Here is a 23506-nt window from a genome sequence, read left to right on the forward strand (position 1 = left end):
CGAGCTAGCAAGGGGGAAGAAAAAGATATCATGAGGAAATATAAAAATAAAAAGAAGGAGATATATATTGTCAATCAGTTGGGGGTGATTGGAGGAAGGAAACAAACCGGGGATGCCCATCAACACTGCTGGCCCCGTGGGCCCACCACATCACATTGGCCAATGGGCCAGTGTACTGGGACACTTGAGCTACTGCTGCCGCGACTACACTGTAGTGTACGGCGACACATCTTGGACTTGGACGGTCAGTGTGAGCGAGCCATGGCTTCATGTTTGTCCTCCTTCCTTCCTGGGACGCACACGTAGCCATCACAATTTACAGCAGCAATCGCCACCTGCCATGGGCTATTGGGCTGCCTAATTGCTCAGCGCCAGAATCTGCGTCCACCATCTACAGCTCTGGATTGTGCGTGAGGAGAACCAGTAGGTGTTTTCTGTTTTGTGTGTGCACAATCATGTGCACTAGCTCCAACTGGGGCAGCCTATATTCGCGTAGCGAAAGGTACGTGGCAAGGTATAGCCGTACCGGGTCCCTGGAAGCTTGTGCCACGGCCCAGCTCACCGTTGGCCGCATACAGTCATACAGAGACAGGCCTGCAGCGCACTAGATACTCCTCCAACACAACGTACAGACATCGCCCACAAGACCCATGCCACGTCACGTATACTACTACGCATTGGTGTACCTGCAGCTACAGCTACCCTGTGGACTGTGGTGCACCCATGCATCCATCGGCATATACTCCGTCGTCGCCTCCGATCCTCGGTGAAACGCGCAAGAGCTTCAGTTCAACCACCGGGCCGGTGGTTTCGCCGGAATCCGGTCGTGCATGCAGGAAGGGCTTCAGGAAAGTTCAGAGATCCTGACCCTGGTTGAAATGCATGCCTGATTTCGTGGGCTCCAATAATCCATCGATCCGCCGACTGACTGTTGTGTTGCTTTAGTCGCGAATTTTCTAAGGAAAATCTAATTCAATGCCCTCACATGGCCATGGCCTTGTACAGAATCAGAATCATTAGTAGCTGGCTCCTGTATGTATGCGACTCAACTGTATGAATGGGCGCCAGTTTCTGAATCTGCACGCATGAGCATGAATGGGAGCGGCGAGGCCCCATCTTTACATATGAAACCTGCCTCTAAAAGCTGGCCAGTCAGCGTGCCACGTCACGGGCTTTTCGTGGCCGTTCGATCGGGCACGCGGATAGCACAGATCGGAGGAGCCACGTCATTTTCCGAAAAACCCCTTTGATTTTTCAGAAATCAACCCGCGCTCCAGAAGCCCTCTCAGTATATTTTGCAAAAAACACATCAGATTATTTCGAAATCAACCTGCAGTCCAGATCGGATGGGCACCGGGTTTTTTGTAAAAAAAACTTCTCTTTATCGAAAATCAACCCACCCTCCATTGACCCTCTCAGCAATGTTTGCGAAAACCTCCTCATATTTTTCTCAAATCAACGCACATGCCACCTTTGATTATACCTCACATCTTTTACAACGACCCCAACTGGGGTGCTGGCTTCCTGTGGCGTCTACCATTTTTCATGTTGCCAGCCATCTACGTTGCACTTATTTATGTGGCAATGGGGTACTTGAGACTGTTCATGCCGTCTGCACCCTTCGCAGCCTGGGAGGCTCTCTTCAATGGTGCTTTCACGTGGACTGCCACGGCTTCCATGTTTATCAATTCCTTCGTTGTGTTATATTGCCAGGCGTGGATGGTGCTGGCCTCTGCTTACCTTCTCGCCCACCTAATGGCCGTGACAGTTGCCTTTTGGAGTTGATCTGAAATCCTAACGAGTAGAACTATGCAGTGCATCCATAATATCACATGTTTTAGCAAAAAAAATTTCACATAAACTTTTACCTATGCTTTTTAGGGATAAATAAAATTATACCTTCATGATGATAAAGTCTCGAAAATACATAAAAATTATAAACTACACCTAAATTCTTATTGCCATTGGCCTAATCGAAAGCGAAGACGCGGCAAAGCCACGCCCGTGTTGCTAGTGATTGATTGATTTCAGGTTGGTACTGCACTGCACTGCACATCTCTTCCACCGACCGTATCGCCCTTTGACCGTATCGCCCTTTTTTTACAGGAACAGAAAACAGTGGTAGAAAGAACTACTATGACTTCGCAAAAAAGAAAGAAAGAACGAACGAACGAACGAACGAACGAACACTATGATTTGTTCTGAGTGTCTGCCTTGTAGATGATTTGTTCTGAGTGTCTGCCTTGTAGATGGTATCTTGTATCTCAATAACATTCCATTCCATTGCATTGCCTGTCAGTCTAACAAACAGCCGCCTGCACATACAAGGAGTATCTTTCAGTTTTCATCAAGAAAATATGCATGCCGGTGAACCAGACTCAAGTTCAACGGACATCGGCAATTCAGCATGGACCGACCACTACAAATGGGAGCGTGAGCTTACTGGAACAACCATAAAAGATACTAGCCGGAAAAGAAGGATCAATTCAAGCATCAGCACTGTTCTAGACTCCAAACAGCAAACGGCTTATATGTCAATAATTAGACGAACGAATCTGACAAGCAACTACAACGGAGGACAGGTAGCTAAGCACCGGAGACGAAGCCACAAGTGCGGGGGAGTCTCTATCTGTTAATACAACGTTCAGCTAACTCAAATCTAGGTTTTTAGTCTACGGCATTTAAAGGGTTAGCAGATATCCCAGGACCATTTCTCTTTACTATACATGGCGGCATTAACGCACTTCTCCACAGCAAAAGCACTTGAAGCAGCTCCTGCATGAGCAACAGCCACTGCAGCCGGTGAAGCAGGTAGTAGGGCGGCAGCACCTGGAAAAACAGAACGCGAAGCAGTTCCTCAGCCCGCAGCAACCGCCGCAGCTGAAGTTGCAGCTGGGGCAGGTCGGCTTGCGGACTCGGATGCGGCAGCAACAGTTAGCGGTGAAGGTGGTTGTCGTCGCGGTGTTCACCCGGTTGTGGGCCTTCTTTCTGGGCTGGAGGGACGGCCTGATCTTCTTGAGCCGGATCTTCGTTGTGATGTTCTCCATCTCACGGATGAACCTGGATAGGTGGCGGATGAAGTCAGGGTACAGCTCCAGGTTGCAGTGACCGCCCCCTTTGATCCAGAGTGGGTCATAAGGATCCCTTGCTAGTTTCCACAGCTCCTTTCCATGTGACCAGTTCACAATATCATCATCCATCCCCTGCAAGCATCAATGGGCATATAACTTAGACGATATCTTCTTAACGTAACTGGAATGCAAGCAACCCTATGACAGAACATATACCAATTTCCATGAAACATATAGATGAATTCAGATGTACATTCACCAGTTTTTCATGATTGTTCATTTGTTCTAACAGGATCTAGCAAAACTAAATAATATACAAACCAGCACCCAGAATATCTATCCATCGATTGTACAAGTGATCTAGGTAACTGGGAACGCCTATGGTCTGTGTAACTAACTAATGCCGACAGCCTGATACCAACCAACAACATAAAAACTGTAAATAAGAGCAAATCAAATGAAATATGTCAAACAAGGCGGGAAAAAGTTTTACTGTAAAAGCCTGGTAACAGGACTGTTTCCTGTAAACTGGTGGCTTTAAGGCCCTATGGTTTGGCTTTTTCATGTTTTGAGATCATTGGCTAACGCCTTGTTTAGTTGGACCCCAAAGTCCAAAAAGTTGCTACAGTACCTGTCACATCGAATGTTTGCGGCCTATGCATGGAGTATTAAATGTAGACGAAAAGAAAAACTAATTGCACAGTTTGGTGGGAAATTGCGAGACGAACGTTTTAAGCCTAATTAGTAAATGTTTGGACACTATTTGCCAAATAAAAACGAATGTGCTACAGTAGCCCCAAATTCCAAATTTCGCGAACTAAACAAGGGCTAAGAATATGCACTCAGGCAGCAACAAACAGACTCCGATGTAGCCTGTAGATTTAGTTAGGCCTGTGCAAAAATTTGGGCCAGAACAATCCTGATCTTTTGGGCCTACTAGCTTGACATGGCTATAAATTTGGTTGGGCTCAGCCAAGACAATATAAGTCGTTCACTATGACAGGATGAACAGTGAAAGGCCAACAACCACCCACGCCAGGACAGCCAATGCCCAATTATTCTTTGGGGTTACAGGATGAGTTAAGTCAGTGAGGTCCCATATGGGCATATAGTGAGGCTACCACATGTGCACAACTTGCACACTAGAGAACTACAGCTGCTAGTGACATCCCAGCCCATAAAAGGGCATGAATTCAGTTGACATAACTGCTGGCTAGTTGAGGCTTTGGGCCTGTTCGGAACAGTCGGTTGCGGCTGCTGCAACAGCAGTGTAGTTAATAAGCCCTGCTTCCTAAGCACTTCCTAGATAACTATGCTAGTTAATTACAGTCATTAAAGACCTTGGGCAGCCCAAGAGGTGTGTACGGCTGCCAAGGCACCTATCTGTTTAGCTATGCTCTAGTGAGCTGTTTGTAATCAATGCAATGTCTATCTCTATATATAATCAAGGAGACGGCCTGGGGCGTGTTGTCTCTGGCTAATCAAGTCTGTGTTACCTCCAACATTTGGTATCAGAGAGCCAGGTTAGACACCAAAGAGCCACGAGGCCAACTTCTCACCTCCTCCACCCCATGTCGACCTCTGCTGAGCGCGCTGCCAGGCTCAAAGCCAAGGGAACCGGCGATGGAGAGCTGGGCGACCCCTCCAGCCGGGCCGCGCGCTTGAAGGCTGCAGAGGAAGCAGCAGCGCTGGCAGTCCAGGCAGCAAAGCAGGCGGCGGCTGCTGCAGAGGCGGCAGCAAGGACGGCGCAGGAGCTGCGGGCCGAAATTGCTGCTGAGAAGGGAGAAGAAGAGGATGCAGAGGAGGAGGAAGAGGAGGCGGAGAGCAGGAATCGGGGGCTGCGGACTCCATCGTGAGACAGGAGGCGCTCGCAGTCACCACTGCGGGACCGGAGGCGTGGCCGCGGCGGCGGTCGCTACGAATCACCGCAAGGCAGAGTGGTGTACCGCGACTCCGGTAGCAGCACATCGTGGCCGATGCTGGACAAGACAAACTACTACGAGTGGAGTCAGACCATGAAGCTGAGGATGCAGGCGCGCGATCTCTGGGACGCCATCGAGGGCGGCCCTGTTCAGTTTCGCGATGACAGGCGCGCACTGGAGGTGATTGTCGGGGCCGTGCCCAAGGAGATGGGCATCCCACTCCTCGACAAGGCTATGGCGAAAGAGGCGTGGGACGCCATCGCTGCGACTCGCATCGGCGTGGACCGGGTCCGTCGAGCAACGCTGCAGCGCCTACGCCGCGATTGGGAGAACATCGGCGTCAACCCCGGCGAGCAAGTGGAGGATTTCGCCCTGCGTCTGTCAACTCTGCACCAGCAACTTGTCATTCATGGTGACAAGGACATCACTGAAGAGCGAGTGGTGGAGAAGTTTCTGCGCACGGTGCCGGCCAAGTACGCGCAGATTGTTGTCGCCATTGAGCAGTTCCTCGACTTCGAGGCGCTCACTCTCGAGGAGGTGACTGGAAGGCTCAAGGCGGTGGATAATCGCGAGGAACAAGCGCTGACCGAGCCGGTGGCCATCAACGGCAAGCTGCTGTACACCGAGGAGCAGCGGAGAGCGCGCTGGAGGAAGGAGAAGAAGGGAGATGATGCCGGTGGTTCTGGTTTCAGGAACCAGCGCGGTGGTAATGGACGTAGCCGTGGTGGTGGACGAGGACGAGGCAGAGGCGGTGGACGTGGTGGCGGACGAGGAGATGGCAATGTTGCTGGCCGCGTCGGCCCCAACACCTGCCTCAACTGCAACCAGGAGGGCCACCGGGCACGTGAGTGTCCCCAGCCGCGCCGTGAAGGTGCAGAGCGCGGCGGTAGAGGTGGAAACCGTGCTGGCCGCGGCGGTGGCAGCCGTGGTGGAGGCCGTGGCGGCGGAAATCAGGCTGGGCAGCGTGACGGGAACCAAGGAAGGCATGAGGCGCGCGCCCAGTACGCCGAGTGCGATGAAGATGGCGCTCTGTTTCTGGCACATGGCTTCATCAGCCTGGAACAGAGCACGCCAGCGCACAGCTACACGGCGCAGCACGTTGAACTTTTCCAGCCACGTGCTCGCGCCTATCTCGGCGTGCACGAAGAAGAGGTGGACAGCGGCTGGTACCTGGACTCCGGCGCGACACATCACATGACCGGGCGCCAAGAGTTCTTTGCTGATCTGAACACTGGCGTTCGAGGAACGGTCAGGTTCGGGGACGCGTCGAAGGTAGAGATCAAGGGCGTCGGGTCTATTGTTTTCCAAGCCAAGACCGGTGAGCAGAGGGTCCTTCATGGCGTCTACTTCATTCCGGCGCTGAAGAACTCTATCCTAAGTCTGGGTCAGCTTGATGAAGGAGGGTCCAAGATTGAGATTGACGATGGCGTGCTTCGCATTTGGGACAAGAGCCGCCGTCTGCTCGCCAAGGTACACAGAGGGAAGAATAGATTGTATATTCTGCATCTTGAGGCTGCACAACCTCTCTGTCTCACGGCGCGCAAGGATGATGAGGCGTGGCAGTGGCACGAGCGTTTCGGCCATCTGCACTTCGACGCACTCCGGCGACTCAGCAAGGAGGAGATGGCGCGCGGGATGCCGGTGGTCGACCATGTTGAGCAGGTGTGTGACACCTGCGTTACCACCAAGCAGAGGCGGCGTTCCTTTCCGGCTGCAGCAGCATACCGTGCCCAGAATCAGCTTGAGCTGGTGCACGGTGACCTGTGCGGTCCGGTCACGCCAGCGACACCGGCGGGCAACCGCTATATCTTGCTGCTCGTCGATGACGCTACCCGTTTTATGTGGGCTGTGCTGCTGCCATCCAAGGACGCAGCAGCAGAAGCAATTAAGAAGGTCAAGGTGGCAGCAGAGGTGGAAAGCGGGCGCAAGTTGAAGGTCCTGCGCACCGACAATGGCGGCGAATTCACCGTCGCGGAGTTTGTGTCATACTGCGCTGATGAAGGTATTAAACGGCATTTCAGTGCCCCTTATTCACCGCAACAGAACGGTGTTGTTGAGCACAGGAACCAAACAGTGGTGGCCATGGCATGAGCTTTGCTCAAGCAACGCTGGATGCCCTCTCGGTTTTGGGGGGAAGCTGTGATGACGGCTGTGCACATTTTGAATCGATCCCCGACGAAGGCGCTGAAGAATGCCACTCCTTATGAGGCGTGGCACGGCCGGGCACCAACAGTCGGCCATCTCAAGGTCTTTGGCTGTGTGGCCTATACCCGGCGGCTTACTCAGCTTCGTAAGCTCGATGACCGCGGCGAGGCTTGCGTGTTTATCGGTTATGCGGAAGGGGCCAAGGCATACCGTATCTATGATCCAGTGTCCCAGCGCGTGCGTGTCAGCCGCGATGTGGTGTTCGACGAAGGCCGCGGCTGGGACTGGGCATCACCGGCAGCAGGCACATCAGAAGTAGCGGGCAGTGAGTTTACTGTTGAATTCCCATGGGCGGAGGAACTCCCTGAAGCAGGAAGTTCAGCGTCGCCTTCACTATCTCCTCCGCCACATCCTGCATCGCCTGGTTTCTCTCCGGTGAATGCAGGAGAGCCTGCAGCGGAAGCAGAGGAGCCCGCAGCGGAGGCAGAGGCGCCTACGTCGCCCAGAACACCTACACCAGCTCCAGTAAGTCCTCAGGTTGAGCATGTGACCCCCCTGGAGGATGATGATGAAAGGGTGGATGCCTACCACGACGATGAAGAACTCCGCTATCGGAAGATTCATGACATTATTGGTGATCAGCCAACCCCTCCGCCGGCGCAGCGGCTGTTTGCAGAACTGAATCTCACCCATTATGGTGAGCCTACAAGCTATGAAGAAGCCAAAGATGATCCAGATTGGCAAGCAGCGATGAAGGAGGAGCTGAGATCAATAGAGCGGAATGGGACTTGGGAACTTGTTTCTCCTCGTCCTGGTCACCGTCCAATTTCACTGAAATGGGTGTTTAAGCTGAAGAAGGATGAACATGGAGCTGTAATTAGGCACAAGGCAAGACTTGTGGCCCGTGGTTTTGTGCAGCAGGAAGGAGTTGATTATGAAGATGCTTTTGCACCGGTTGCAAGGATGGAATCAGTGCGTGTTTTGCTGGCCCTAGCAGCACAAGAAGGATGGGCAGTACATCACATGGATGTAAAGTCTGCATTTTTGAATGGAGAACTCCAGGAGGAGGTTTATGTTACACAGCCTCCAGGTTTTGTAGTATTAGGAGAGGAGAAGAAAGTGTACAGGCTGCACAAGGCTCTGTATGGCCTAAGACAGGCTCCTCGGGCATGGAATGCTAAGCTTGACTTGACTCTCAAGCAGATGGGTTTTGAACAGAATGTGTATGAAGCTGCTATGTACAGGAAGGGATCAGGTGATTCCCTACTGGTAATTGGAGTCTATGTTGATGATTTGATCATCACAGGAGTTAATCAGCGAAAGATTGAAGCTTTCAAGGCAAAGATGAAGCAAACTTTTGAAATGAGTGATTTGGGTCTTCTGTCTTTCTATCTGGGAGTTGAGGTAAGGCAATCAGAGGGGAGCATCACTCTGAAGCAAACCCATTATGCTAAGAAGATACTTGAGCTTGGTGGTATGGCAGGTTGTAATCCAGCCACCACACCCATGGAAGAAAGGCTGAAATTGAGCAAGGAAAGCACAGCAAAGGAAGTAAATCCAACTCAGTACAGAAGATTGGTTGGCAGTTTGAGATACCTAGTGTACACAAGACCAGATTTGGCTTTTGCTGTAGGGTATGTTAGCAGATTTCTGGAGAAGCCAACAACTGAACATCTTCAGGCTGTGAAGAGGATTTTGAGATACCTGGCTGGTACTCTAGATCATGGGCTCTGCTACACCAGAACAACAGGCAAAGCAAGGTTTGTGGATTACAGTGATTCAGATTTGGCTGGAGATGTTGATTCAAGCAAAAGCACAACTGGATGTTTGTTCTTCCTTGGAACCAGCCTGGTCAGCTGGTAGTCTGTCAAACAGAGAGTTGTTGCTCTGTCTAGCTGTGAGGCTGAATATGTGGCGATGACAACAGCTGCAACCCTGTCAAGACTGTTTGCAGATTTGTTGGAAGAAAAGTTGAAGTGGTGGAACTCAGAGTAGACAATAAGTCTGCTCTGGCTTTGGCAAAGAATCATGTTTTCCATGACAGGAGCAAGCATATTAGAATCAAGCATCATTTCATCAGAGATTGTGTGGAGGAAGGTAGCATCAAGACAGAGTTCATTCCCACTGCAGATCAGCTCGCTGATATACTGACTAAAGCCTTGGGCAAAACCAAGCTAGAAGAGATAAGGAGCAGGATTGGGATCAAGGAGATCAAGATTAGTTGAAGCAGGTCTTAGGGGGAGAAATGTAGTTAATAAGCCCTGCTTCCTAAGCACTTCCTAGATAACTATGCTAGTTAATTACAGTCATTAAAGACCTTGGGCAGCCCAAGAGGTGTGTACGGCTGCCAAGGCACCTATCTGTTTAGCTATGCTCTAGTGAGCTGTTTGTAATCAATGCAATGTCTATCTCTATATATAATCAAGGAGACGGCCTGGGGCGTGTTGTCTCTGGCTAATCAAGTCTGTGTTACCTCCAACAAGCAGCACAACGAAAAGTGCTGCACAAGTGTTCGTTTGCAGTGGCAAGTAGTAGAAGCGAACAGGTTGAATGAAGACTTTGTTCTGGCCTTTGTAGTTCTGTTTTCCCCCTGCACCTATGTATTTTTCCTTCTACCTATGGCTGTATACATCCCTGGTTAGTGTAGAGGCTGGAGGTTACCCCATTATCTAAACCTATGTACTGTGCCACACATTGGCTAAAGCACTTGGTTTAAAGAAATTTTTCATAAGTCAAGAATTAGCACCAAGGATGATGAATTGTCCTGCTAGGAGTAGCAAGACTTTAGAGGAGAGAACCTGGTCAAAGGGTGTACCCAGTGCAGAGAGCTCCCGCTCTGTGCGGGGCCTGGGGAAGGGTGTTAGTGGCAAGCCTTACCCTCGCCTGTGCAATGCGAGGAGACCACGACTCGAACCCGGGACCTTCCGGTCACAGGTGGTAAGACTCTACCGCTTGCACCAGGCCCGCCCTTCAGAACCTGGTCAAAGGGATTCCAGATATTAAATGGATTTTTTCTTCTACAGAGATTTCAAATGTTCAACATCTTTGATTCCTTTATCTGAAATTGCATAAAAAAAGGTATACATGAAATCGCTTTTCTCCTAAAAGGATGTTTTGATGTCGTGATGAACTAGTGTGTAATGAGTAATGAATTGATTCAATATCACTACTACCAGTAATAACATTACTGCTGCAATACATACACTGCTAATGTAACAGGAACAACAACAGCATGCTGCCATCAGAAGGGATGCTAAAGTGGCAAAATGTACAAAAGAATGGCACGCAAGAAATCAGTGCATGTTAGTTGAAATTCACTGCTACTTGCCCAATCAGACAAGTAATGAAGTAAATAGACAAAGGGAAGATATCCTATTAGAGAACACTTACATGAATAACGAGCACTGGGCATTTGACCTTTTTTATTTTCTTGACATTCTGCAGAAATAGGTTTGGCTAGACATTAGTAAAGGGTACTCTAGGCATAGGAGGTACAGACTGCAAAAGAGAATCAGTAGTTATTTACTTTGTAAATGTCAAAGCAGAAAGTAAAGTTCACATGGCAAACAACACGGAGGCCTGACAATATAGCGCTGTGGAGAACCACCCCACGCAATCTAGGCAAACGAGAGGCTAAATGTAATGTTGGTCCACTGCCCACAGATTGTCCATACAAGATAATGTCTTCCTGGCTGATCCCATACTCGGTTTCTAAGCATTGGTAAACTGCTTCAATGTCTGCATATGTATTCTCTTCACTTGGCTGCATACAAATAACAAGCATAAGATCCAGTCCTCCAAAATGTAATCCTCTAGAAAGAATACAAGTGTATGATAAGTACAAATACCAGGAACCTGGCAGCAATACAAACTGAACACAGCATCTGACTTAGCTCAAATAAGCATATAACAATATATCAGCCAATCTCGTATCCAAAATAGAATTTGAAACTTAAGAAATAAGATGAATAAAGTTTCATAAGTCAGGAATTATCACTGCGCTGACTACATGGAGTTTTAAAATACAAAACAGGAAAATCAAAGAAAACAGCTCCAGTTTGCTTATCTAACTCTGAAATTCCAGGAATGGTGTAACATTAGGTCAGAACTTAAAAACCCAGATTCAATTTTATGACATATATAAACAATATCATGAAATTTTTCTTAAAATGATTTTTTTTTGCATTGGACTGTGAATGACATGTTGGGTCCACATGCCATTGAGACAGAACTTGCATATCATGCCACAACAGTGAGATGGATAATTTGGACATCCATGAAGTCTGCAGGTGGGCCTGAATGGAATAAACTGCTCATGCATGTAATTTCCAAAAGCTGATTCTTAAAACTGTAGTATGACACTTTAAAATGGCATGCATGGCTGAAAAGAAAAGGGTTCGAATCTAAAACTATGCTGATCATTGCTATCTCTGAGACTCTGAGCAGCCTTTGAAGATGCATGCCAGTAATGCACAAGTCAGGCATGGGCCAAAAAGCCTCTTCGCGTGTAGGTATATAAACTATGTTCTTGTAATGTGAAACTAAAACCACATTTCTTGAGCATGGCACGTTGAATCTTGAGACTGAGTGCAAAACTGCAAGCTCTTTAGTTAGGCAGATTAGATAACTATCTGTCTGTGTTACTTTTTTTTTTCCTTTTCACGAAAGGTATCTGTGTTAGTTCTGAAAGGCCAATAAGATTTAGGACAAGTGGTTGAAACAGACAATCAGCAATTCACCACCACTTCTAATTTTCAACTCGTCAGCAATATGTCGATGATGCTACACAGTACACAATTGAAAAATAAGTTCTTCCTTACCTTGCCAGTAGATGCACCATAGCCAGAATAATCATATCTGCGATCACAGAAGAACACAGTAAATCACATCAGCGTGTTCTACACAGCTTTATAGCTTACCTTAAGAGCAAACTGATGAAACCGGAAACACCAAATCATCTTAATGAAACAAAAATGGCACAGTTACAGTCAGAGAATGAGGACGCAGTCAACTTTGGGCCAATGATATAGCGATATGCAATATTTCAACAACAGAAACGGTTAAAATTAACATCTTTCCTTGATAACCGTTCACAACAGTAACGCATACGCAGCCATATGAACTGAATCTTCTATTGATATCACATTAGACATTCGAAACAAGAAACGGCAGGACTGAAGCACACGTCATAACCACTTCCAAATCCCACATTCCAGTAACGGCGTAGCACACGTCATAACCACTTCCAATTCCAAATCCCACATTCCAGTAATGGCATGCTTCCGCAGCCCTCGACATGCAAAATGAAACTGATCTATGCAATGCAGCATCAGTAATTCGCACAAACCGTCCCTAAAGGTAAAGAGTATCTTCTCCAGTAGCCCTGCCCAGCCCCCTCTAAAATCCAGAAAATAGAAAGCAAAGGCATGTCTAGGCAGAGCATCCTATTAAAACAAGAAAGGTATTAACGCTTGAAGTACACTTTCCTAAACAGATCAAGGAGCATAACATTTGATAGATACTAGAAACTAGGAAACAGCAGAATAAATGCACCTAACAAACACTTGAAAGGGAAAAAATTGCAAGATCACAGAGATGGCCAGGAAGCATACTGGAGCACTAACCCCATCAGATTGATCTTGAGGTTGACCTTGAGCTGCACAAAGAGGTCGTACAGCTGGCCAAGGTCGGCGGCGTTGCCGTGCGAGTAGAGCAGGGTGAGGCGCGCGCAGGGGTTCCGGAAGTAGAAGGCCACGACCTTGTTCCCCCTGGTGGTGTTGACGAGCAGGACGTCCATGGCGTTGTCCCGTGGCACGCCGGAGGCGACGAGGCGGCCCGTGGCCTTGTCCTTCCGGACGGCGTACGTCGCCGGCTCCGGCGGGAAGAAGGCGAACCGCGCCGCGAGACTGGACACCGAGCACCCCGAAAGCATCGGAGGCAGCGCTCACTCATCGACAGGCGGCAATGCGGGATGCTCGGAAGAGGACGCCCTCTCCTCTCCTCTCTACTCCTCTCCCCTCCTCCTCCCTGCGGCTGCTGCTTCCGTTCCTTGGCTCAGATGGATCGAGCTAGGTTCCCAACGATCGAATATGCCGAGGTGTTTTGGGATTTTCTGGAATCACAACGGATTTGCGGCACCTTTGGTTGTTTTCAGGGATCGAATCGGCTTCAAGGATCAAACTTTGGGTGAAAATCTCTTGGGGAGTAAAGCAGAAAAAGGCCAGTTCTTGAATCCTGGCTGGCTGGATGGATCTCTGCAACGGGCTCCCGCAAGAAACGGATAACCCTTTTCCCCTCCTCCTCCTCGAGAGAGAAAGAAATCCGCCCTGATCAAAACAAAAAAAAAAAAAAAGCCAAAGAAACCAGCTCACTCCATCGGGCGATTGATCACCAGCATCTCCAAAATCTCAACAGGGAGATAGCGATCGAGAAACACCAAAGAAATGCATTCATGGTGTACCAATCGTACAGGGGAGGGGTTTGGGAGGGTTTAGTGAAGCGGTTACCAGTGGGAGAAACGAGCAAGCGACGAGGAGCGGAGCGGAGCAGCACCAGGGACCAGGAGGAGGAGCAACCGCTGCACAGCACAGCACACAGCCAGCAGCTGCACAGCACAGCACTAGCGACTAGCGAGCGCTCGCTCTGCTCAGCAGCCTCAGCCACGCACGCTGCTCACTGCCATTTATTACTCACTGCCACCCACACACACTCAGAGACATAGAGAGAGGGAGGGAGGGAGGAGAGAGCGAGGGAGGGAGGGAGGAGATGCTGTTGTTGTGCGTGCAGTAGCCAGCAGGGGTACGCGCGTGTGGGGAGAGCAGCAGATGCAGATGAAGCTGGAACAGGGCAGCGGAAAGTGCAGGGGATCCCCACGCCACGCCTTTGCAGAAAGATGTTGCTCGCGTCGCATTTCTTCCCTCCTCGGGCTGGCTCGCCGTCGCCGGGTTTGTTTTCGCTTCGCGGTCGCAGAGGCCGCCGCACGGACGGGAGGAGCGGACACGCCGCAGCGTGGCGGCGTGAGGCCGCCGCTACAGTGCCGCGTGTGCCACCGCCGATCGAGGAACAGAGGACCGTCTGATCGTGCTATCAGACGGCCCGGATGAGGCCAAAACAGAGAATGGAGTGTTTGTTGGGTGTGTACTGTCACGTTCTCAGGATATTTGAGATGATCCATGCGTTAATTCCACGTTCATTTTTCGTGTTTTTCACGAGTAACATAGCGTCAGTTTTGTGGACACCTATGAAAATTCTTTGTAAAAAAAAAGATCCGATGAGATTGTTGTAATTACTGTCGTATTATTTTTGTCAAGCGTGAGTGGTTAGGACTAGGAGACATTTAATTATCGTGCCAAAATTTGGTCGCGTCTTTTGTTGGAAGAATGGAAGTGCTAGCGTGTTCTTTGAGTTGATGGTTGCCGGCTTCCTATGACGACTGTACATTTGTAGTGCTAAGATTCTGATGATGTCTCTTGTGAGAAATTTGTTGGTTTTTCTATGGTCATCTGTCCTTACAGCTAAGACTGATGATACATGCACGAAAACGACCATGGTTTCTAGTCGAGTTCGTTCACGTTTCTCGTGGCAATAATCTGTTACATGACGAGGACAGCTCAGGGCATGGAAAACCGCATATTTCTAGATGACGCCAGATCATTTATTATGCAAATGCAAAGAATTTCTCTTCCACATTCTTTTTTTTTCCTAAAATAAAGCTAAATGCGTGACCCATGCCTACCAAATGTTAATAATATCTTTTAGTTATTATACTAATCTAAATTCAAAGCTGCAATATATATCTTTTTTTGATGGAATATGCCCACCTGGATTTAGTTGATACAAAGCACTTGCATTTTCACGGCTTTATTTCATAATTTAGCGCTTGTTTGGCAACGTCTCCGTCTCTAACTTCGGCAGAAGCTTCTATGGAGGAGTCGTATCAAAACTTTATGAGGAGTTGTATCAAATACTTTATAAGGAGGACTCGTCTTCTAGTGAATAGTAGAGGAGTTAGAATTGTTTTTGGGTTTGGAGGAGGATTCATTTTCTGGTCAATAGTAGAGCTATTTTTCGGTCTGTAGGAGTGAAATAGTAAAAGAGTCAGAGCTATTCGGTCTATAGGAGGAACTACACGTTGTCTCTTCCTCAAGTGCTCTGGCTCCTCTAGAAAAGCCATGCTAAATAAGCCCTTAGTGATTCTATAATTTTAATGATAATTGATATGTGTGTTATGGGTCATCAATGATTTCTTCAAGAGAGAATTCTTTATTTGGCACTGAAACAAATCGCTCTTCCATATTTGGCACTGGAAATTTTGAACTTCCTTATCTAGCATCAACTTAAAAATTCATTCCGTATATGGCACTTCCGTCCATTTCAGGCGTCCCTCCGTCAATTGACCAGCAAGACCATGTCAGCTTTTCATTAGAAGTACCAAAATGCCCTTGGTCTCGTGCGTCCGTCCATCTCCCCTTCTCCCCGTCTCTCCTCTCTCGGTCTCTCCCGTCGCTCCTCTGTTCTGAAAGAGAAACAAGAGACACCTCTCAAACCAAAACCCTAGAGAGAATGGAGGCCGGAGGAGATGAGGATGGGGAAAAGGAGGCGGCGGCCGCCGGTGCCCAGGAACTCGCGGGGCGGGTCCCCCAGCTCGAGGCGCCCCACAGTCAGCCAAGCTTGCCCCATGGTCGCAGATCGAGGCACGGGTCCGGCGGGGAACGCAGCGGTGGGGCGGGCTCGTCGCTCGGCGCTGGCCCCATCTCGCGGCGCGTGGTGCGCGGGGGGGCGGCCTCGCCCGACGGCGCGGGGTGCAGGCCACGGCGTGGCAGACGCGGCGGGGCGAGCTCGCCCACCGGAGCACCGGCCAGACCGCGTGGCGGACTGGGCGTGGCGGCCTCCCCAAGCAGCAGTCCCAGTGGCACGGACTCGTCCAACGGCGCGGGAAGCGGCCACTGTCACCACCATGCGGCTTGCGATGCCACCGAAGAGTGAGTACTGCGGCTCTTCCTTTCATCGATTTCGTACGTAGGTGAGCACTGGATGGAACCTCTGCTCGGATTTCTGCGGCGTGGTGTTTTTCTTGCGCTAATCGATTGCTAGACTAGATGGTCGTCTGACTGATTTGAGGAAACAGAGGTTGGGGAAATTGAGGACCTCGGTAGGTAGAGGGATAGATTAGCTCTTTCCCCAATTTCGAATTATATAAAAATTAAAGTGATATAGAATTATATATAATGGTCAGATATCTGAGTTCTTGGGCGATACTGTATCTACTTCTGCTTTATTTTTTCATCCATCGAGTTGAATGTCAATCTTTATAGATATTACATGTTCATAAGCCAACGGTGAAGATTGTTGCCTGAAAAGATATTATATTTTAGACACCTAAAATATAGCAAGTTCCTTATTTACCCGGCTATATATACACTGCTAGTGATAGTTTGGAACATGTTTGAGTGGTGACATGTGTCATTGGTAAGACTAACTAAGCACGGCCTATAATACTCTAGCTACTACTAAGTTTGTGAACATGTAGTGCCATCTGAATTTTGTTGTTTGGACACACAGAATGGATACAGATACAAGTTACTTGCTCAAAATTCACCTTCTTGGCAATCCAAAGAAAAGTAGAAAGGATGTGAGATGTTTTTCCTTGGAGAAGGTTGTGGATGCTGATTTCACAAATTATATGGACCTTGTTGAATCCATTGTTCAACAGTATCCTCCGGGGTACTTGGAAGTTCCACATGTGCAATACTATGATGCTGAGTTAAAAACTTTTCCAGAAGTAACGTCAGACCAAGAACTGATGGTAATGTTCAGTAAACATAAGGAAAAGGTCATCGAGATATTCATTGCTTATTGTGATCCATCTGAACCTTACAAGCCTATCACTGAATGGCAATTTGAAGGAGAAGCACAACATAAGGACGACATAGAACAAGAGTTGGATACCTATCTCATGAATCCATTACCAAACAATGAGCATGTTGGTGTGGATGAGGAGGGTATGTACTTAAAGGAAGACCGTGTGGTAGCTGTCCCTTCTGATAAAGGGAAGGAGAAGACCTCTGTTCCATTAACTGAAGATGAGGCACAATCTGGTAGTGAACAGGAGGGGACAGAGAATGAGATGACAGAAGATGAGATGCAAAAAGATCCAAATCATGGCCCGCATGTGGAATATGACAAAGAAGACCCTCCGATGACAGTAGGCAGTATGTATCCCAATATGGCAGAGTTTAAGTTGGCTCTTTCGCAACATGCAATCAAAAATGAGTTTGAGTATAATACAGAGAGAAGTGGACCAAAACGGCTGAGGGCTTATTGTTCAAGGAAAGAAGCCGATAATTGTCCATGGAGGATACATGCTTCTACAACGGCTGATCAAATAACAATAATGGTAATTATCTACTGTTCAAGCTTGCACATCTTGCTTTTATTGCAAACTTGATATGTATATTTAATTGACTATGTTTGCCTTTTTGTGTAGGTGAAAAAGAACCCTAGTGCTCATTGCTGCTCTAGTAGTAGAAGAAAGAAGAGAGTGAGGAATGCCACTAAGCACTGGATTTGTGAAAAGGTCAAGGACTGGCTCATACAGGATGCAACTCTGGGAGCAAGTGCATTGCAAGAAAAGCTCAAAGAACACTACAAGGTTACCATCCACTACAAGAGAGTATTTGATGGTAAGAACCTTGCATTGAAGCATCTATATGGTGATTGGGACTCCAGTTTCGATAATCTGTACAGATTTAAGGCACAAGTTGAGAGCTGTTGCCCTGGTAGTTTAGTAATTATTGATCATCACACTATTGCAGAAGAAATCAGATTTAGAAGATTTTTTTTCGCCTTGAAACCTTGCATAGAAGGGTTCCTTAGTGGTTGCAGGCCATATTTGGCAATAGATAGCACATTTCTGACAGGCAAATTCAAAGGTCAATTAGCTAGTGCATCTGCTGTAGATGGACATAATTGGTTGTATCCAGTTGCTTTAGGAGTCTTTGATTCTGAAACAAATGATAATTGGATATGGTTCATGACTCAGCTTAGAGAGGCGATTGGGGCACCGAGGGGTTTAGCCATATGCACTGATGCTGGACAGGCTGTGATGGCAGGGGTAGCAGAAGTGTTTCCACAAGCTGAACATAGAGAATGCATGTTTCACTTGGTGTCAAACTTCAAGAAGAAATTCCATGGGAAGGTATTTGATGACCATCTTTGGGCTGCAGCATACTCGTGGAACTCCTATTTATTTGAGAAGCATTGGGCAGCAATGGAGGTGGCTAGGCCAGCCGCAACAGATTATCTAAGGCAATGCCACAAAAAGTTGTGGACTAGGAGTCAGTTCTTGACCATATGCAAAGTTGACTATATTACAAACAATTTGGCAGAGAGCTTCAACAATTGGATCAAGTCTCACAAATCCATGAACTTAGATGACTTGATGGACAAGATTAGGCAAATGGTTATGACAAAGTGGCATCAAAGGAGGACGATTGGACAGAAACTAGATGGATTGATTCTGCCACACATAATCAAGGAGCTTAATGAAAAGAGTAGAGAACTAAACTTGGCAGTGCTTGAATGTGGACCACATGTTGCTGAAATAACTGCACTAGGAGGTAGTGCCTTCAGATTTGTGGTTAACTTGGAAGATAGAACTTGTTCTTGTCGAGAGTGGCAAGTTTCTGGTCTTCCATGCAAACATGCTCTTGCATTCATCACAGCTCTTGATAATGGTAAAATAGAGATGCATGTGGACTCTTACTACTCCATTGAAAAATTTAGAGCAGCCTATGCCCAACTAATACCTGCTATGATTGATAAGACACAATGGCCTAAATCTTCCCATGGGTTTTTTATGCATCCCCCACTATTGACACCCGTAGCTGGTAGGCCCAAAACTGAGAGGCATAAAGGTGGCACTGAGAAGAAAAAAAGAAAGGGCCAGCACCAGTGTCCTATTTGCCTGGACTATGGGCATCATTGGCACAATTGCAAGAAAGGCAACCCGGCTGACATTGAAGCTATGAAGGCTGTGAGGTAAGAAATGTGTTCATATTTTGCTGCATCAAATAATTTGCTACAACCCACTTACTAATCTCTTATTGCTCAATGTAGAGGACCACGAAAGAAGAAGGCAACGACTACAAAATCTGCTCAAAGTTATATTATGCCTTTAGAGGATGAAGTACCAGCGCTATCTATGTCTTTTCCACCTAGGTAAATTTCTAAGTACAAAATTTGCTTACTTGTGCTCACTTGTGCTGATTTCTATGTACAAAATTTGCTCACCTGTGCTGATTTGTAATTATATTGTTTGATAACATAGTCAAAGCTTGGGAACTACAACTAAGAAGTCTCCAATTAAGAAGATAATAAGTAAGAAGAAGAGAAAAAAGCCTGACTCTACATTTGGACCTTCAAAGAGTTCAAACTGGTATTAAGATCTCTTTTCTATTTTATTTAATGAAACATGGTTTCCAATCTAATTAGAGAACCTAATTACCAATCTTCTCTCACCATAGCCAAAGCATGGAGACTACAAGCAAGCAAAATGAGAAACATGGTAACTCCAGCTCTAGAGCATCAAAAAGGTAACTCACTATCTTTCACACTGGAGAGTGTACTTAACATAGTATGAATTTGCTTGTATATATGTACATGTGTTGGCATCCTGTATATATGTACACTAGAGATGATCAACTCCGTTGTCTTTGCTCTGTACAGACAACCTGTACATATATATCAACTTTTTTTTATAGTGAGTTACCACCGGATGTACACTGGAGAGCTGCTTCTGAATGTGTTGCATAATGGAAGTTCAGCAAGCAAAATGAGACAAGACTTGCTTGTATATATGTAAAATCAACTTGAGAACAGTACAACCGAAGTTTTACTAGTATATATGCCATCAGAGGCTGTAGCAAATGCCAGTTACAATTCTCTGCTGTAGTCTCTATGCTGCCAAGTAACTGACTGTCACCTCTGTGTCAGTTGATGTCTTTGCTCTGTAGTGTGAATTTGCCAATCTTGTCTCGTATTTCTGAATATTATTCTGTAGTCAACGAAGAGCAAGGATGTCATCCTAGTTTGAATGTACATGTGCAGGTCAAGAAGCGGCTCCAATCAACCCGAGCCAATTTCCACCGAGTTTCAATCTCCATCAAAGGAGAAGGCTAAAAGGACCAAGAAACAGCTTGCTTCAAACCTGAAAAAAAATGACAGCCCTGCAATGGCCACCAGAAACAAAACAGCTAACCTTGCTAGTCCTGCAAATAGCACAAGAAGCAAGAGAAGGTTGAGCTTGTGATTCTCTATGTAGATGTGCTTGGCAATATGTAAGGCATATGCTCTATGAACTGTAATGTGAACTTAGACCCTCTATGTATGAACCTTCATGTGTTTATGTTTATGAACCTGGTAATGTATGCATAACCTGGACATGTGAACTGTAATGTGATTCTCTATGTAGATATGCTGACAATGTGGTCAGATTTGTGAAGCTTGTGCATCAAGTATATTTGTCATATTTGTGCTTTCCTTATTTGACATTATGTCCATTTATTCTTTTCCTATCTGGCACTACATGTTCCTGTTACATATAAGGGCATATATGTCATTTTAGGTGGCACTTGACACCGTTACTGCCTGAAATGGACGGAAGTGCCATATACGGAAGGAATTTTTAAGTTGATGCTAGATAAGGAAGTTCAAAATTTCCAGTGTCAAATACAGAAGAGCGATTTGTTTCAGTGCCAAATAAAGAATTCTCTCTTTCTTCAATTTGAGATGTGCTCCAGAGATGTTCATGCCAGTACGATTGTCCACAAGAGTGAGTGTGTATTTATGAGCGTAAAGGAAGACATCAACAGGAGAAAAAACGGAAAGAAGAAATCGAGCACCTCTATCTACTGGTTCATTATTTACAAGATCACCACACCACCAGTACCACGGCACCACGTGACCCCAAAGGCCCAAGCTGCATGTGCTGATATAGCATCAACACTAATAAAAGCGTTATTACTTACGTAATATAGGGTGGCATAGGTCGCTTACATGCTTTGGCAAAAGACAAGGAGCTCTGTGTACACAAAGGATCTAAGGCCTCGTTTAGTTCCCAAAAATTTTTACCCCAAACTATCACATCGAATCTTACGGCACATGCATGGAGTATTAAATATAGACAAAAAAAAACTAATTACACAGTTTGGTTGAAAATCGCGAGACGAATGTTTTAAGGCTAATTAGTCCATGATTAGCCATAAGTGCTATAGTAACTAACATGCGCTAATGATGGATTAATTAGGCTTAATAAATTCGTCTCGCAGTTTTCAGGCAAGCTATGTAATTAGTTTTTTTTATTAGTATCCGAAAACCTCTTCCGACATCTCCGAAACATCCAATGTGACATCCAAAAATTTTCATTTCGCGAACTAAACAGTGCCTAAGTTTATCAGTAGGCTGGAATTGAGAGTTCAGTAGACCAGTACTATACTAGAGTTTAGGCTGTCCACTCCACCCCATTCCCCCCACTCCTACTAGGAGCAAGTTGCAAGTAGCAACTCTCCCTCACCTTCCTGCCGGACTATTTTTTCCCTCCTCCTTTCATCCTTCCAACAGGGTTTTGATCTCCTTGTTTCAACGTTTGGCAGAGGGATTCCTGGCTTTGCTCCACGATTCTAGGTGCATGCCCGCGACCATGTTGAGCACTTGATGTGGTTTGGTGGTTTAGCACTTCCTTTCATGTTCATTTGTGGTACTCCACAAAATCTTTTGTGAGTAGCTCTGTTGTTTGAGCCTGAAGCAGCAGGAAGGAAGGCAAGTGTAATGGCTCACCAAATACGGGGCTGTTGGGTTCCTGCAGAAGCTCCTAAAATTCCTGTCATATCGAATGTTTGACATATGCATGAAATATTAAATATAGACTAATTATGAAACTAATTACATAACTTGCGACTAATTTACGAGATGAATCTTTTAAGCCTAATTAATCCATGATTTGACAACGTGGTGCTACCGTAAACATGTGCTAATGACAAATTAATTAGGCTTAAAAAAATTCATCTCAGAAATTAACCTTCATCTATGTAATTAATTTTATAATTAATCTATATTTAATACTTCTTATTAATATTTAAATATTTAATGTGACATAAATTTTAGAAACGACTAGAGAATCAAACACCCCTAAATACCCTCGAAAGACATGGATCTTGTGCAGAGGTTGTACTCTTTCCACTAGATAAGTGGGGTACAGTACCTCGAGGGCCAGGAGGAAAGGAAAGAAGGCGTCTTCTATTACTCAAACGCGTGGAGCTGGTTGTGGATTCTGTGCCAAACAGCGCGCACGGGGGCACATCAATTGAAGCCTCTGTACTTTCTCCAACAAAACAAATAATAAAGGGAAATGGGCCCCTGTCCTCGTGTCCGGATTCAGAGAGGGTAGCCTTTCCAGTTTCCTTTCTTTGATGCAGATGCAGACAGGGCTCCCTCTCGGTCTCGTCTCATCCTCTCCTGAAAGAAGCTGCAACATGCGATGCGATGCAATCCATGCAACAGCTACTGACTAGGAAGGACACGATGTATGTGTAGGTGGCCAATGAATTTGCAAAGTTAGTGACCAGCGGCCAAAGGAGGGGGCAAAATGCTGAGATTTTCACTGCGTCAAAAACGGTTTGTAGCAACGAAATAAATTTTTTATAGAGACGGCAGGTAATAGAGCCGTTCCTACAGTGACATGTTCGGAAGCCACAAGACCAGCCGCCCCTATAAATGAAACAACAGGGACGGCTGGTGATATGAGCCGCCCCTACAGATGGGTCGGATTTGTAGGGGCGGCTCACTCACTAGCCGCCCCCGGTGTTTCTATTTATAGGGGCGGCTGGTGATTGAGCGGTCCGCCGTCCCTACAAATGCCCCATGTATAAATACCTCTGATTTGTAGAGACGGCTCAATCACCAGCCGCCCCTACAAAATGACCCACATATAAAAAAACTACAGCACCTTCTTCCTCCTCGGGTCACTCACTCTAACCCGTGAAAGAAAGGTGGGGAGGTCTTGAGCACACCTCCTAAAAATTACTCTACTAAGAGAGGAAAGGTTTTGGTATCAAATTCTTTGATGGAGAGATTGTAGAAGGTAAGAAAATGTTATTCCACACTTTTTTAAAAGTTTTAATGGTTGGTTAATGAGTAATTAGAGTTTTGTTTTTCTCTCTCTTCTATGGTGCTTGAGCTAATTATGAAGCAAATTAGACCCAAGTTTTGAATGTACTTGGATAAATTAGGTATGGGAAAAAGATCGTACCCTTATTTGGTCCATGTTTCTTGATTTTAGTGAACAATTAGTTAATTTTATGGATGTTTCAT

General features: G+C 46.5%; 3 protein-coding genes across 3 annotated transcripts; 2 read left to right on the forward strand and 1 right to left on the reverse strand.

Annotated features, from left to right (window-relative positions):
* Window positions 1–1916: 1916 nt before the first annotated feature.
* LOC136500565 (uncharacterized) lies at window positions 1917–14015 on the reverse strand. Its single transcript, XM_066495939.1, has 7 exons — window positions 13645–14015; window positions 12763–13464; window positions 11959–11995; window positions 10665–10901; window positions 10529–10576; window positions 2830–3203; window positions 1917–2315 (listed from the first exon to the last, which is right to left on the reverse strand). The coding sequence occupies exons 2-7, from the start codon at window positions 13068–13070 to the stop codon at window positions 2135–2137; spliced, it is 1185 nt and encodes a 394-aa protein (XP_066352036.1). The 5' UTR covers window positions 13071–13464; window positions 13645–14015; the 3' UTR covers window positions 1917–2134.
* Window positions 14016–16700: 2685 nt separating this feature from the next.
* On the forward strand, window positions 16701–18564 carry LOC136499542 (uncharacterized). The gene is made up of 3 exons (XM_066495159.1): window positions 16701–17534; window positions 17625–18413; window positions 18526–18564. Exons 1-3 carry the CDS (start codon window positions 16701–16703, stop codon window positions 18562–18564), a joined length of 1662 nt encoding a protein of 553 aa, XP_066351256.1.
* Window positions 18565–18903: 339 nt separating this feature from the next.
* Window positions 18904–20821, forward strand: LOC136499045 (uncharacterized). The gene is made up of 5 exons (XM_066494749.1): window positions 18904–19177; window positions 19256–19357; window positions 19467–19574; window positions 19663–19731; window positions 20246–20821. Exons 1-5 carry the CDS (start codon window positions 18951–18953, stop codon window positions 20445–20447), a joined length of 708 nt encoding a protein of 235 aa, XP_066350846.1. The 5' UTR covers window positions 18904–18950; the 3' UTR covers window positions 20448–20821.
* The last annotated feature ends 2685 nt before the right edge of the window (window positions 20822–23506 follow it).

The sequence above is a fragment of the Miscanthus floridulus genome, chromosome 13 (genome assembly GCF_019320115.1).
Source record: "Miscanthus floridulus cultivar M001 chromosome 13, ASM1932011v1, whole genome shotgun sequence".
Lineage (NCBI taxonomy): Eukaryota > Viridiplantae > Streptophyta > Magnoliopsida > Poales > Poaceae > Miscanthus > Miscanthus floridulus.